At 45.6% G+C, this 13,844-nt stretch overlaps 1 protein-coding gene across 1 annotated transcript in view; it reads left to right on the top strand.

Annotated features, from left to right (window-relative positions):
• Positions 1 to 13,483, top strand: part of ACTN2 (actinin alpha 2) — a 72,348-nt gene extending 58,865 nt beyond the window's left edge. The window contains 7 exon segments of the mRNA NM_001243666.1: positions 147 to 329; positions 3,422 to 3,556; positions 4,474 to 4,653; positions 5,283 to 5,429; positions 8,510 to 8,575; positions 9,493 to 9,651; positions 11,349 to 13,483. Coding sequence (NP_001230595.1) covers positions 147 to 329; positions 3,422 to 3,556; positions 4,474 to 4,653; positions 5,283 to 5,429; positions 8,510 to 8,575; positions 9,493 to 9,651; positions 11,349 to 11,507 — 1,029 coding nt within the window. The 3' untranslated portion in view covers positions 11,508 to 13,483.
• The last annotated feature ends 361 nt before the right edge of the window (positions 13,484 to 13,844 follow it).

Raw genomic sequence — 13,844 nt, 5'->3', positions numbered from 1 at the left:
GACATCCAGAAGTTGTCTTCCAGCAGAGATTCCTGTGGTTACAAAGCCCTTTTTGTGTGTGCCGGAGGGAACAGCAAGCCTAACTGTGCAAACCCAATTGCATCCTGAAGTTAAGTCGGGTTTTCTCCGCTCTGTCTTTGGGTTAGAGCCTGATCACGGCCCATGAGCAGTTCAAGGCCACGCTGCCCGAGGCAGATGGCGAGCGGCAGTCCATCCTGGCCATCCAGAATGAAGTGGAGAAGGTGATTCAGAGCTACAACATCAGAATCAGCTCGAGCAACCCCTACAGCACTGTCACTGTGGATGATATCCGTGCCAAGTGGGACAAGGTGGGTGCCTGAGGGTCAGGTGTGTGTGTTGGGGGAGGCGGGGCGGGCATCCTTGAAGCCTTGGGGAGGGAGGAGGGGAGGGCCTGGGCAGTTAGAGTGACTGCCTGACCTTGCATTGTGATCAGGGTCTTTCATCCACCCCAAGTTTCTCAGATGGGCTAAAAATAACACTGAGGGAGTTTCCCGGTGTGGCTCAGTGTTAACAAAGCTGACACTGGTTGGATCCCTGGCCTCACTCAGTGGGTTAAGGATCTGGCATTGCCGTGAGCTGTGGTGTAGGCTGGCAGCAGCAGTTCCAATTTGACCCCTAGCTTGGGAACTTCCATAATTTACCGTCCTAGAAAGACAACAAAAACAAAAAACACTGAGGCATATTAAAATGTTTATTATGTGTTTACATGAGCAAAACTCAATTCAGATCAGGCAGCAGCCAATCTAGCAGACAGACAGGAGCTCTTAAGAGCTGGACAAAATGAAAGACTTTTATAGGCAGAAGGGACGCAAGGAAGTTCTCTGGCCAAACCAAGCAGGTTGGCTCTTGCGGAGTTCCTTTCGTTTCGGGGGAAGCAGGGGTCTGTGGGGCAAAGGACCTCACTAATACTCATCAGGTGCCTCCTGACTGACTGCTTGAAGATGCCATTTCTGGGAAAGGAGAAACTATAATTTAAGTCTCAGTCTGGTGGAGTGGGGCTTGGCATAAATGACTCTGTTTTGGGCATCTTCTGTTGTTTTTAACAGCTGAAATACATGACACAGTTATATACCATTCGGGGAGTTCCCGTCGTGGCACAGTGGTTAACGAATCTGATTAAGAACCATGAGGTTTCAGGTTCGATCCCTGGCCTTGCTCAGTGGGTTAAGGATCTGGCGTTGCCGTGAGCTGTGGTGTGGGTTGCAGATGCGGCTCGGATCCTGCATTGCTATGGCTGTGGCGTAGGCTGGCTACAGCTCCGATTAGACCCCTAGCTGGGAACCTCCATATGCCACGGGTGCAGCCCTAGAAAAGACAAAATAATAATAATAAATAAGTAAATACCATTGGGCAGCTTCTTTGATTTGTAAGGAAAGAAAATAGAAATGATTTTCCTTAAGGAAAATCTTATCAGTGTTGGTAAACTCACAGGTTATGATACTCACACCATAAGGAAAACTTTTTTTTTGGTCTTTTTGTCTTTTTAGGGCCACACCTGAGGCATATGGAGGTTCCCAGGCTAGGGGTCCAGTTGGAGGTGCAGCTACCAGCCTGGGCCTCAAGCTCATGGCAACACTGGATGCTTAACCCACTGAGCAAGGCCAGGGATCCATGAGCAAGGCTCATGGATACTAGTCGGGTTTGTTAACCACTGACCAAGCTGGGAACTCCCCAGGGAAGCCTTTTTTAAACCCCCAACTGAAAATTTGGTGGAACCAGTTTGCCGCTAGTACTTCATTAAAGAATTTTTAGACTGTGGAGTAGATGTGTCTCAAGTGCATGTGAATTTAAATGTGGGGAAAAGTGCTTAGAAAACTACTTATCTGGGGGAACCAAAGGACTTCCTGCTGACTTGTTGCCTCTTAGGATCTGGGAAACTGTACAGATTTAATTATAGTCCAGTGGGATCATTCGAACCTTTTTTGCCTCATTCTGAAGAAAAAAAAATTTTTTTTTCATGGTTGAAACTGTAGCATGGTCATCTTAGCATGCTACTGCGTCCTCTTTAAGCAGTAAGTCCACCACATGCTATAAAAACACCCATGTGACAATAGTTATAAACAATGCAAAAGAGCACACCCCCCCCCCAAGAAAACAGGCATGGGAAAGAGAGTGTTCCTCTGAGAGATGGTCGTTAGTTATTGTTTTTGGCCTTAAAATGAGCTCTAGTCTTCTGCCAGCCAGAATGAAAAGAGAAACATGTTGAGCTAAGTAGTTTCCTTAAAAAAAAAAAAAAAAAAAAAAAAAAGGAAATCTTATTTAAGGGAGACAAACTTTCTTCCAGTCACCAAGTGATAAAGGGACATTGAATAACAATGTCTTTAGCAGCAGTTTTGCAGAAGACACAAAAAAGGTTTCCGAAGCAGCTCTTTTGTCTACGGATTCAAAGAGAACTGATGAACATGTAAAATCCAGGTACCAGTGGAACTGGAAAGATGTAGGCCAGGTAGATAGTTTCCTGTATTCCAGCATTCTGTAGAATCGAGTTCACAAACCTGGCAGAGGTTCCTAACTTTTTTGTGTCTCGGATCCCCTGGGCAGTCTGGGGAAGCCCATGGATCCTTTCTGATAATCATGTGTGTAAATTTGTCAGAATATTTAGGGTTATAAAGGAAATAAATTACACCATAAGTCGTTAAAAAGTATTTTTTTAAAGTTGGGATATAGTAATGTATGTACTTCCTTACTAACACATTTTAAACCAAGATCTAACAGCAGGTCTAATAATTCTGCAAGCCTGTTGCATGCAGAATTGCTGGGTCAGGGTTTGAACCTGATCCATATTGATGACAACACCAGACCCTTTAAATGCTAGGCCACCAGGGAACTCCTGGGTGTAATACTCCTGAGTAGTGATGCACATCTAGGATGTTTTGAGAGGCAGGGAATGACTAATGTAATCTGAGGATGTCTCTTATTTCTATTGTGATAAAGACCTGGTAGATTTGGTGCTTACATTCATAATTGAGGGAAATGCTAACTTTTCATTAGAGATGGTGCAAATAAAGATGTCAGGAGTTCCCCAGTGGCTCTGTGGGTAAGGATCTGGAGTTGTCACTGCTGTGGCGTGGGTTTAATTCCTGGCCTGAGAACTTCCTCATGTCACGGGTGCAACCAGGAAAAAAAACAAGATGTCAGTTTTCACTTAAGTTCATAAATTCTCTGCACTGTGGACCCAGCCCCCACCATGGGGTTAGTGCTGCAGGCCCAGAGCCCCTGGCTGGAGGAAGGGTCAGTGTCCCTCGTGCAGACTTACCCAGTTTCTCCACCCTGGAACACTGGGCAACAGTCAAGGCCAGACTCCCCTTTCTCCCCCTCCTCCTCCCCTTGCCCCATGGCTTGGTCACTCCTCCTGGGCCGCAGCTGGCCCCTAACCCCTGCTGCCTTTGAACCCTGACAGGTGAAGCAGCTCGTGCCCATCCGGGACCAGTCGCTGCAGGAGGAGCTGGCCCGCCAGCATGCCAATGAGCGTCTGCGGCGCCAGTTCGCCGCACAGGCCAATGCCATCGGACCCTGGATCCAGAACAAGATGGAGGTAGGTTGGTACCCTTCAGAGAGAGCTTGTCACAGCCTCCAGATAAGTCCCTGCACTGACACAGCGGCCCCTCCCAGGCGGTGGCTTCTGACCACCTCACTCAGTACCAGGTCACACTGGGCCTTACTCTGGGTGGCCCTGGGCTTGTGCAGCCTGTGCCTCTGAGCATCAGGGTGGGGGGAACGTGCACTAAAATCAGCCTGGACTATTCTCCCTGCCACCCATTCTTTTATCATTAAAAATGATAAGGGGGCTCTTTTTCAGGTTTTAGCCTCTGCAAGACCTAGATTTTTAAACCATCCATCCTTAAGGAAGATGTATGAAGAGTCATAAATACTTTGCATTTTCAGAACATTTAAGGGACAGTCTTTGAATGACACTGATTTCTGGGTCTATTTTATCACCAAGAGCAGCCAAGAGACATTTATTGGCCTACTTAGTTTTCTCCCAACTGCCCTTTTGGTGGTAAAATGTTAACTTTTGTCTTAAAGAGGGGAGCACCTAAAAATATAGGATGTTTTTGGCCCATAATGAACCGTCCAGTGGCTTCAAATCTCTCTGGCAGCTGCCTTCATGCAGAGCATCCCCCAGCCTCCTCCAGGAGAGGCAGCTCCGGCGAGGGAAGGCTTCTGGCTTCACTGGAACAAGGTCGAAACAGCTCCTTTTTCATCCCTCTTGCTTTGCTTTTATGGATCTTGGTTGGTTTTTGTGCCCCTATTCTCTGGATGGACTAGAACCAGAGCTTGTTTCATGCCGTGGTGCAGCCCTGTTTCCCACTTTATCTGAAAAATCCAGTGGCTCTGGCTGCTGCCTGATGCCGGCGTAGGAGGGGGAGCAGAGCCAGGAAGGACACCTCCCATGCAGTGACCCGAGCAGCTGCTCACCTTGTTGCCCGCCCCTGTTCTTGCCTCCACCAGGAGATCGCCCGCAGCTCCATCCAGATCACGGGCGCCCTGGAGGACCAGATGAATCAGCTGAAGCAGTACGAGCACAACATCATCAACTACAAGAACAACATCGACAAGCTGGAGGGTGACCATCAGCTCATCCAGGAGGCGCTGGTCTTCGACAACAAGCACACTAATTACACCATGGAGGTACGGCTGCCACAGGGGCCCGTGTCGCCCTCCTTTCTGACCGTGACTGGTTCACCGTCTCAGTACTTTCTTCCCACGTTTGTCTCCTTCTCTTCCTGATTTGTTCTACAAGCGTCAACTGGCAGGATCGTTCAGCCTTTCCTGCCGCTGTCTGGGAAAAGGCTCTGTGGACGGTATGAAGTGCACAGAGGGGTCAGCTGTCCACCACCCTCAGAACCACCATCCTCACTATTAGCTCAACAGTGAATTCGTTGCACTGCTTCAGAGAGACTAACCGAAATTGGATGGTTACATTTGGGCCCGTTTGGCCCAGTTTCATCTTTCTGGGAGCCAGTGGGTATAATCCAGGGCCCATCCTGCTACCGGGTAAATGGAAAGGTGTTCCTAGGGACAAATATAGACTGTACAATGGATATTTTATTTGCAAAGTGCTAGATGTTGCTGTTAGAACCCTGGTCTCCTTTCTGAGTGTTCTCTGCTAGAGAATCTCGTGGAAAAGTAGAATAAAAGAAACTATAGGGATGTCCTGCTTACCTCCCTTTGGGTCAAGTCTCCTGTTAGGAAAATGACAGGTGAGATTGATGTGCTGGACAAAACAGAAGCTGATGTTTTCCTGTTTCCCTTGGTAGCACATCCGCGTGGGGTGGGAGCTGCTGCTGACAACCATCGCCAGGACCATCAACGAAGTGGAGACTCAGATCCTGACGAGAGACGCAAAGGGCATCACCCAGGAGCAGATGAACGAGTTCAGAGCCTCCTTCAACCACTTTGACAGGGTACCTCGCTCCCTCTGGGTTTTGTTTTTTTCTTTTTTTCTTTTTTGGCTGTCCTGTTGGCACATGGAGTTACGGGGCCAGGGATCAGATCTGAGTTGCACTGCGACCTACACCACAGCTGCGGCAACACCAGATCCTTCACCCACTGCATCAGGCTGGGGATCGAACCCTGGGGGGATGCTGCTGATCCCGTTGTGCCACAGTGGGAACTCCTCTCTGGTTATTTGAAAGGCAATGGGGGGGGGGCTCAAAAGATGTATTTGAAATAATATTCATGCTGTTATCTTAAGGTTTAATGTCTATAGAGTTTACAGGGAAATAGGAATGATTAATGCCAAAGGAAAATAGCCACTGAGATGAAGCGTGCTAAGTTCTGATGTCGCTCAAGGAGACACAGACTCTAGGCTTGCGGGCTGTTTTATACAGATCACTTGCTGATTGCCTTTGTAGCTGGGAGCAAAGCTTGATGTGTTCAGAGTGAACGTGTATCCCTAACAAAATGTGGATTGGGGATTTAGGTCATTTTCTAAGTACTTAAATACCAGGCTCTAGTGGACTTCTCCTAATAATTAACTATTTAGGTGAAGCACCCACTGAAAATGAACCTACTCTTTCGATACATCAAACTTCATGTCCTTTCTGTTAATGGACAGACTCAACTCATGAAATAGGCGAAGGCACAGAACCACCAAAATGGCGAACAGATAAAAAGTACCACCCTTAAAATATGATCTAGTATGTTTGATTTGAATCAATTGAGTAGAGCCAGTTCTTCACAAGGCTGGGATTAACGGAGATGGAAACCTGACAGGACTTAACCCCAGGCTCCAGGGGCCAAGAGAGAGGGAAGGATGTGAAGTGACATGGAGATCACGAGCACTGAGAACCCAGGGGAAAGAGGCTCCTGAACTGGGTGAGCGGCTGCAGCCAGGAGGTACCCCCGCAGTTAGGAATCGGTTCTGGGCTTTCGGCAGGAACCCAAGGGAGTAACCATGTCATGGTCCTTTCTGGCAAGAGAGAGCTTGGTGAGGAGAGTGAAAGGCCTGGGCCTTAGGGAACTGATTGCATTTAAAGGAGGCGGGAGGCCAGGAGAAGGAACCCCAGGGAGGTCAGAGGACAAGGAGGGAAGCGCTGCTGCAGAGACCTTGCTGGAGGATATGGACTGAGGGCCAAGCACAGGCGTGGGTACAGACCCAGAAAGTCCCCATTCCTGAAAAACAACTTCTGAAGTTCGCTTTAGGGACTGGCCATTTCACAGGCACGTGAAAACACCAGGAACTAATCTGTTTAATAATTGGCATGACCAATAATGAAAGGATTTCCTCATCTTTAAATTTATACTGATGCTCTCACCTTAGCCATCCCCTGAAAATCTTCAGCCCAGCCATACACTTCGCATCACAGCTGGGGCTGTGCTGTTACAGTAGAAGCAGGGTCACCATTTGTCCTGGGCTGTGACAGACATGGTGCCTTCCCTCTCTCATCCTGCTCTGTGGAGACCCTCGCAGAGCTTGTGGGGGAAGCCGAGTTTGGTGCATGGAGGAACCCCACCCTCCTGGCTCATGGGCCTGAGAGTGGTTTAGGGGTAACTTCCCAGTTGGAGTCCTAGCAGTGTGGGCATCTTTGGGGGTATCCACCTAAAAAAAAAAATGCACAGCCTGAAAGTTGAGAGTTAAGTTTTATTTGGGGCAAAATGAGGACTGAAGCCTGGCAGACAGCATCTCCAGTAATCCTGAGAAACCACTCAGAGGAGCAGGGGAGCTAGGATATATGGGAGTTTTTGCAACAAAGGGCAGGAAGCAGGAACAAAAGAGTCTGGGCTCGCTGAAGTCATTACTTTGATATGCACCTGAGCTATCCGGGCCAGTATCCTGGCATCTCTAGGCCTAAGTTTCCTCCAGGCTCACTGTTCGGTGTGGCTGCTAGATGACAGGTATTCTTTGTTTCCTCCCTGAGTTCCTTTAGGGCTCCCTGGCTCCCCTTTGGAGGTGGCCCCACTCGAAGGTGACTGTGACATCCTTTGTTTTGTCCGCTTCAGACTGAAACAGACCCCCCAAAGAGGCAGGGGGAAATCATGTCCCTGTGTATGATAAAGGTGACGGGGAGGTGCGTGCAGCTATGCACACATTTTACAGAACTTTGTGGTTGGTCTCGTGAAGGTTACTACTAGTCACGAGGAGCAGACATCACCAGGAAGGATTTCCGTGTTTTGCTAGATGTGAGGAAGTAAGAATTTGGGCACATCAAATCTTCTCCTAAAAATATCTATGTGAAGACCTGTTCCTCCAGTTTTCCCAGAGCACAGAGTGGCCTCACTCCCGATGTCCACCCTGAGCTCCCCTTGGGTGCTGCAGGTCAGCAGCCGCAGTGGCTCATGACTTCATCCATGTAGAGGCAGATGGCATGTGCGGACTCCAGTTCACATGGGAGATTGACAAGTGAGGGCTGCCTGGGGGCTGCTGGCGCATGAGGAGTTCTCAGAACACTCAGTGTGTTGTCGTCAGTGGGTGTCAGTAGGCAGCTCCCAAGAGGTCGTTTTCAGTGGCCCTGGGTTGTCCCTCCTACTCTGAGTGTACAGTCTCCTTTCATTTTAAAAATATATATGTATATTTTTGCTTTTCATTTCTGACTGCTGTTTATCCTCCTCTCTCCCTTTTCCTTTTAAAGGTTTTTTTTTTTTTTTTTCTTTTTGGGGCTGCACCCACAGCATATGGATGTTCCCAGGCTAGCAGTCAAATCAGAGCTGCAGGTCTACACCACAGCCAAAGCAGCACCAGATCCAAGCACCACAGCTCACGGCAACGCCCGATTCTTAACCCACTGAACAGGGCCAGGGATCGAACCCACATCCTCATGGATGTTAGTTGGGTTCTTAACCCACTGAGCCACAGAGGGAACTTGCAAGAAATTATTTTTTGATGTTCCTGTGTTGGGTCTGTCCTTTCTGTAAGTCATTGGTGACCTTTGCTTCTTTGGCAAAGCCCAGTGTCCCTTCTACTAGATTTTGGTTCCCTAGTCAAGTAGAGTTGTTCATCCTGCCTCTGATTCTCAGCTCCTTTGTTCTGTGTGTTTTTCGGCAGAGGAAGAACGGCCTGATGGACCACGAGGACTTCAGAGCCTGCCTCATCTCCATGGGTTATGACTTGGTAAGACAGCCGTGGAAATCTTTCCATCTGTGATACTCTGTTGAGCTTAGATTGGTGTGGCAGGAGATGACGCCTTAAGGAATGACAGCCTGTCTGGGAACAAATCATTTACACTGTCTAGGATGATACCTTTTAAGGTTTGTCTGCTACTATGTAAAAACAATTTCACAGAGCCAGAATGTACATTTTCATGCAGTCATTTTTTTTCCCTAGTTAAGGAACAGAATGTAAACTTTGCTGATGATTTGTAAACCACTTTATTGGGATGTTATTCATATACTGTATACAACTAGCCCATTTATAGTGTACACTTAAGTGGCTTTTACTATCATGCTGATTTTTTTTTCCTTTATCCTGCTGATTTTTTAAGTGCTTTTTCCTCTAGTATCTTGAGGGTAAAAGGTGTGTAGTAATAAATCAGCTAAGAAAAGTTGACATCCCCCCTGTGAGCTGGGAGAAGCTGCACTCCCTCCCTCCTCTTACCTGCTAACGTGCACTGTGAACCTGAGGGTCTTTGACTCCTCTCAGAACTTTCGATCTCGCATCCTGAGAGCCCTCTTGTCACCTCCCTTCTCTTGAGCAGTCTTACTCTTCTCCGTTTTAGTGGGAGAACAGGCCCCCTTCTGTGAGTTCCTCTACCATAATTATGTTACATCCCAAAGGTGACAAGGGCCACCAGGAGGAGGGGATTCAGGAGCTTTTCTGGGTTGACGCTCCTGCAACATTTAAAATCACTTGATGGCAGTAAACTTAGGTCACCTGCAAGAGGACTGTGTTCTCAGAATGGAAAGGAAATGCAGGGAATGTCTAAGTGTTCAAACAAAAAGGAACTTGACCGCCAACAAGTAAAAAGCAGAAGGGCTCTGTTAGGAGTTGCGTGCTGTTGAGGTAAATGTTTCTTGGCAACCTGGCCTCAGGGTGAAGCTGAGTTTGCCCGCATCATGACCCTGGTGGACCCCAACGGGCAGGGCACGGTCACCTTCCAGTCCTTCATCGACTTCATGACCAGGGAGACAGCTGACACCGACACTGCCGAGCAGGTCATCGCCTCCTTCCGAATCCTGGCTTCTGATAAGGTCTGCACGGACACCTTTTCTTCTGTTTTTGTAACAGTCCATTGCCTTATACTAATAAAAAAGGAAACAGGGAGTTCCTGTTGTGTCTCAGTGGGTTAAGAACCCAACTGGTATCCACAAGGATGTGGGTTTGATCCCTGGCCCCTCTTAGTGGGTTTGGGATCTGGCATTACTGTGAGTTGCAATGTAGGTCATAGATGCAGCTCAGATCTTGACTTGCTGTGGCTGTGGCGTAGGCCAGCTGCTGCAGCTCCTATTCGACTGCTAGCCTGGGAACTTCTATATGCTGCAGGTTAAAAATTTTAAAAAGGAAAAGACATTGCAAATAGTAACCATTTTGTACTAGTGCATTTTGTATGATGTCAGAAAGCTCATAGACATAACAGCGGTGAACCCAGAACAGGTTAAACACAGCTGTCTGTCAGTGGCATTTGTGTTTGTGCCTCACGGGAAGTTTTATAAAAGGAACCGAGAGTATATGTTTTGTAGAGTTTTGTTTTATTTTTCTGGTTCAACCCCACTTAATCTTCTGGGCTGGTAGATATATGATTCCGAAAGAAGAAACTACAGCATTCAGATCTTTGTAAAACTGAGAACCTTCTCCTAAGAATCAATGACCTTGACTTTGTGCCCAGCCCCTGGAGCAAAGTTAAATACAGCCATTCAGTCATTTTCAGAATTGGCAAGCTATTCATTACACGTAGCCTAGATATTAAGTAGGAATTGAATGGCAAGTTGAGAGTTTTCAGATCTCATTCCCCAAACAATAAAAACATCTCTATATGTAAAAACGCACTTTGGGATATGATTCCTTAACCTTTGTTCCACCTGAGAGGGAAGGGAAGATAGAATTCTTCAACACAGCAGCATGGCCATGTTTATTACTTTTTAAAAAAAAACAACAAACTTATCAGACATAAGATAAATTGTCTTTAAAATAATTGTTTTAAAAATGAATCCTTGATCATGGGGAGATGGGTGGAGGGAAAAGTCCAACTGATATAGGAGATAATTAATCATGGCTTATCTAATCCCCCCAAAACCCTACTATAAATTATAAAATGATATTTCTTCTTAATTTATTTTCACCTATAGCCTGTTTTACCAAAATTGTCCTATTTCCTCTTGGACATTTAGCATTAATAAGAAAAATAAGACTCCATCATTCAATGTCAGTTTCATTTTGTTTTAAAAAGAGGCTTTCTCCAGGAGCAACGTGCTTCTAGTTTTTTAATAAACCGTGTTAGGAAAACGACTCCATTTCCTAAAAGTACATATCACATACATATTTTTTAAATGTTGATAATTTAAAATTAAATATGCTTGTGTTTTCATTAGTTTCCGGTATGATATTTATGTCATGGTATTTTTCACTTGCACTATGGCTCAGTTTGAGAAGCATTGATGGTAATGCTCCCTTTGCCTTTAAAAAGCGATTTAAATTTCCTGCTGGCCAAAAGATGAGTTACAGCTCAGCCTTTTGTCAACCGTCCTGTACTATGCCCATTAGACTCCCTGCCTTTGGTTTTTTTGAGCCATAGCAGTGACACCAGATCCTTAACCCATGGAGCCACCAGGGAACTCTTGGTCGTTTTTTTAAAAATTAAGCAAATACAAGCAGTGCATAAATACCTAAGCCATTTGTGTCCCAGTGCTCTCTGTGGTTGATTTTGCTAATGTGTTTGTGTTTCTTCCAGCCCTACATCCTGGCAGAGGAGCTGCGTCGAGAGCTGCCCCCAGACCAGGCGCAGTACTGCATCAAGAGGATGCCTGCCTACTCAGGCCCAGGCAGCGTGCCTGGTGCCCTGGATTACACCGCCTTCTCCTCCGCCCTCTACGGGGAGAGCGATCTGTGAGGCCGGGTTCTGTAATCACTGGTCCCATCAGAACGCAATAAAGGCTGAAGTCACAGTTCGTTTCTTGGAGACTTTGACAAGCTTTATTAAGAGAGAGAAAACTTGTTTTGCAAGCTCAGTTATTGCCAGCAGTTGGGAGATGGCTGAAGTTAGGTTTTTCTAGTATGTGACATAGTGTGCCTCACAGACAGGTTTCTTTTGTTTCTGAATTTTTAGCTAGATGCAGTGAAATAGCAGGGTTTGGGTTGGTTTCTTTGACAACACACAGCAAATTACTTGAGTAGTCTGAAATTAGCAAGACCTAGGGACAGAAGAAAGGCACAAAATGGGAAAATTCCAAAATACCCAAGATTCAAGACCAGGAAAATAATGGTAAATGGTTGACATTTTAAAATATTCTTCATATGTAATATACTTACGTGATTATCTCTAGGGGACTATATTTGGGATACTGACGTTATACTTTCTTGCTTATCCAAAGATTAGCTACGTTTAAGATAAATGGTACTGTTGCCTCTGTGGCTGAATTTAATATTGTGAGATGGAACCTCCAGGGAATAGAAACAGACTACCCAAAGCATTGTTAGTACTTAAAAAAATGTTCGAGAGCGATTATGGTCACCTCTTCATTTTTTAGGACTGTGTAGTCTGATTAGTGAGTTTCGATGCCTTATTTATCCTCCAAAGTAGGGACCTCAGGAAATAGGGAAGTCGGTTTAATTGCCAGAGAGGAAAATGGAATCACTAGGTGGAGCGAGTTTTTTAGGATTATTTATTGATTCCAGGTTTCTGGGCTTTTTCTAGAGCGTGTTAGTATGTGAGTATGTTATGACCATATATAAGTGTTTTGGTTTTAAGCAAGTGTCTATAGTGATACTTGATGACAGGGGACAAGTCCAAAATCAGTGCCCTTAGAGCTCCCCAGGCAGAACTCCTCCTTTATGCCTTTAGTTTTATGATTTGGTAAAGAGAAGGAGTCAGTAGGAAAAGACTGATGCTCAACAGCAGTAGAGGTAAGTTCTTCCATTGTAGAACCTTGACGTATTTCAGGTGAATTCATTCCGTGCGGTAGGAGTTCCTAGGTGTTTTTTCCAGCACTTGGGGTTCCTGCCGTGATGGGATGGTGCGTCCTAACTTGTCCTGAGTGTGGCTGTGTCCCCATCAAAGCCCTATCGGGGAGGACCCCAGTGGCTCCTGCCACCACCTCCTGCTCCGTCAGCCTTCCTTCCTTTTTCCCCGCTTGTTCTGTCAAATGCTGTACCTCCCCTCTCTGTTTTCCCATCTTGTTAACAGCTTGTGGAGAATAAAGCAGGAGTTCTTTTTATATCCGAGTCCTTAATGATCAGGAAACGAATCATAAACAAACAAAAACAGTTGTAAACAGCAATTAGAGTGTGACTAGAAAGGCAGCAATGTGCCTGTTCCCTACATACGGTCTCTTTCCCTCAGATTTTTATAGATTTCCACCAAGAGCTGGAAATGTGATATTTTCCATTCATAACTGTTGAGTAACTCAGTACTTTCACTACACTGGCCCATTGACAACCTTCAACCTTTATACGTTTCGTTTAGTTTGCTTCTTATTATTAAGTGGATGGTAGTTTACCAATTTCTGAAATATCCGAGTCTTTGAGTTCAATGCTGGTGACTTCTGGGGTGGTGTTTAGATGAACTCTGACTCTTCATTTTACTTCAAGCAGGTGCTATATTCCAGCCGTAAACATTAAGGGGGAAAATGCGGTGTTGCTCTGCTTTCGAGGCTAGTAGGGAATGTGTGGTGTTTTAGATAGGCATAGATTCTTCATCTACCTAAGATTTTAATTTCTTTACGTTCAGGCAAGAGAGTGGATCAGTACTGTCTGCTAATAAATCAAAAAAGGAAATCAACTCTGAAAACAATGTTTATACTCTTACTTTAGAAGTTACTTTTATTTCTGAAGCTGAATTATTGATTAAACTCAATTTGTAAAAGAAAAGGAGTCCTGTTTTTTTTTTAATTATTATTATTTCAAAAAATAACCAGTGTCCTTTGGTTAACCACAGCCTTTCCTCACTTAAACTTTCCATCATCATTAAAAACTCTTATTTGGGTATTTACCTCCCAAGAGTTAGAGGCTGGCTTGTTGGGTAAAGGGTGAATTTTTTTTTTTCTTTTTGGCCACACCTACAGCATGTGGAGGTTCCCAGGCCAGGAATCCAACCTGAGCTGCAGCAGTGACAATGCTGGATCCTTAACCCACTGAGCCATAGAGGAACTCCCAGTAGAGGGAAAAATTTGAGATGAAGAAATTGTTTGACCTAGTTAGAGGTGAGTGGTGAATAGGTTAGGAAACTAAA

Source organism: Sus scrofa, chromosome 14, assembly GCF_054392235.1.
Source record: "Sus scrofa isolate SSC_HxYL_T2T_F1_AM1 chromosome 14, Sscrofa_HxYL_maternal_Yorkshire_Landrace_v2.0, whole genome shotgun sequence".
NCBI lineage: Eukaryota > Metazoa > Chordata > Mammalia > Artiodactyla > Suidae > Sus > Sus scrofa.
This window is presented reverse-complemented; position numbering and strand designations above follow the sequence as displayed.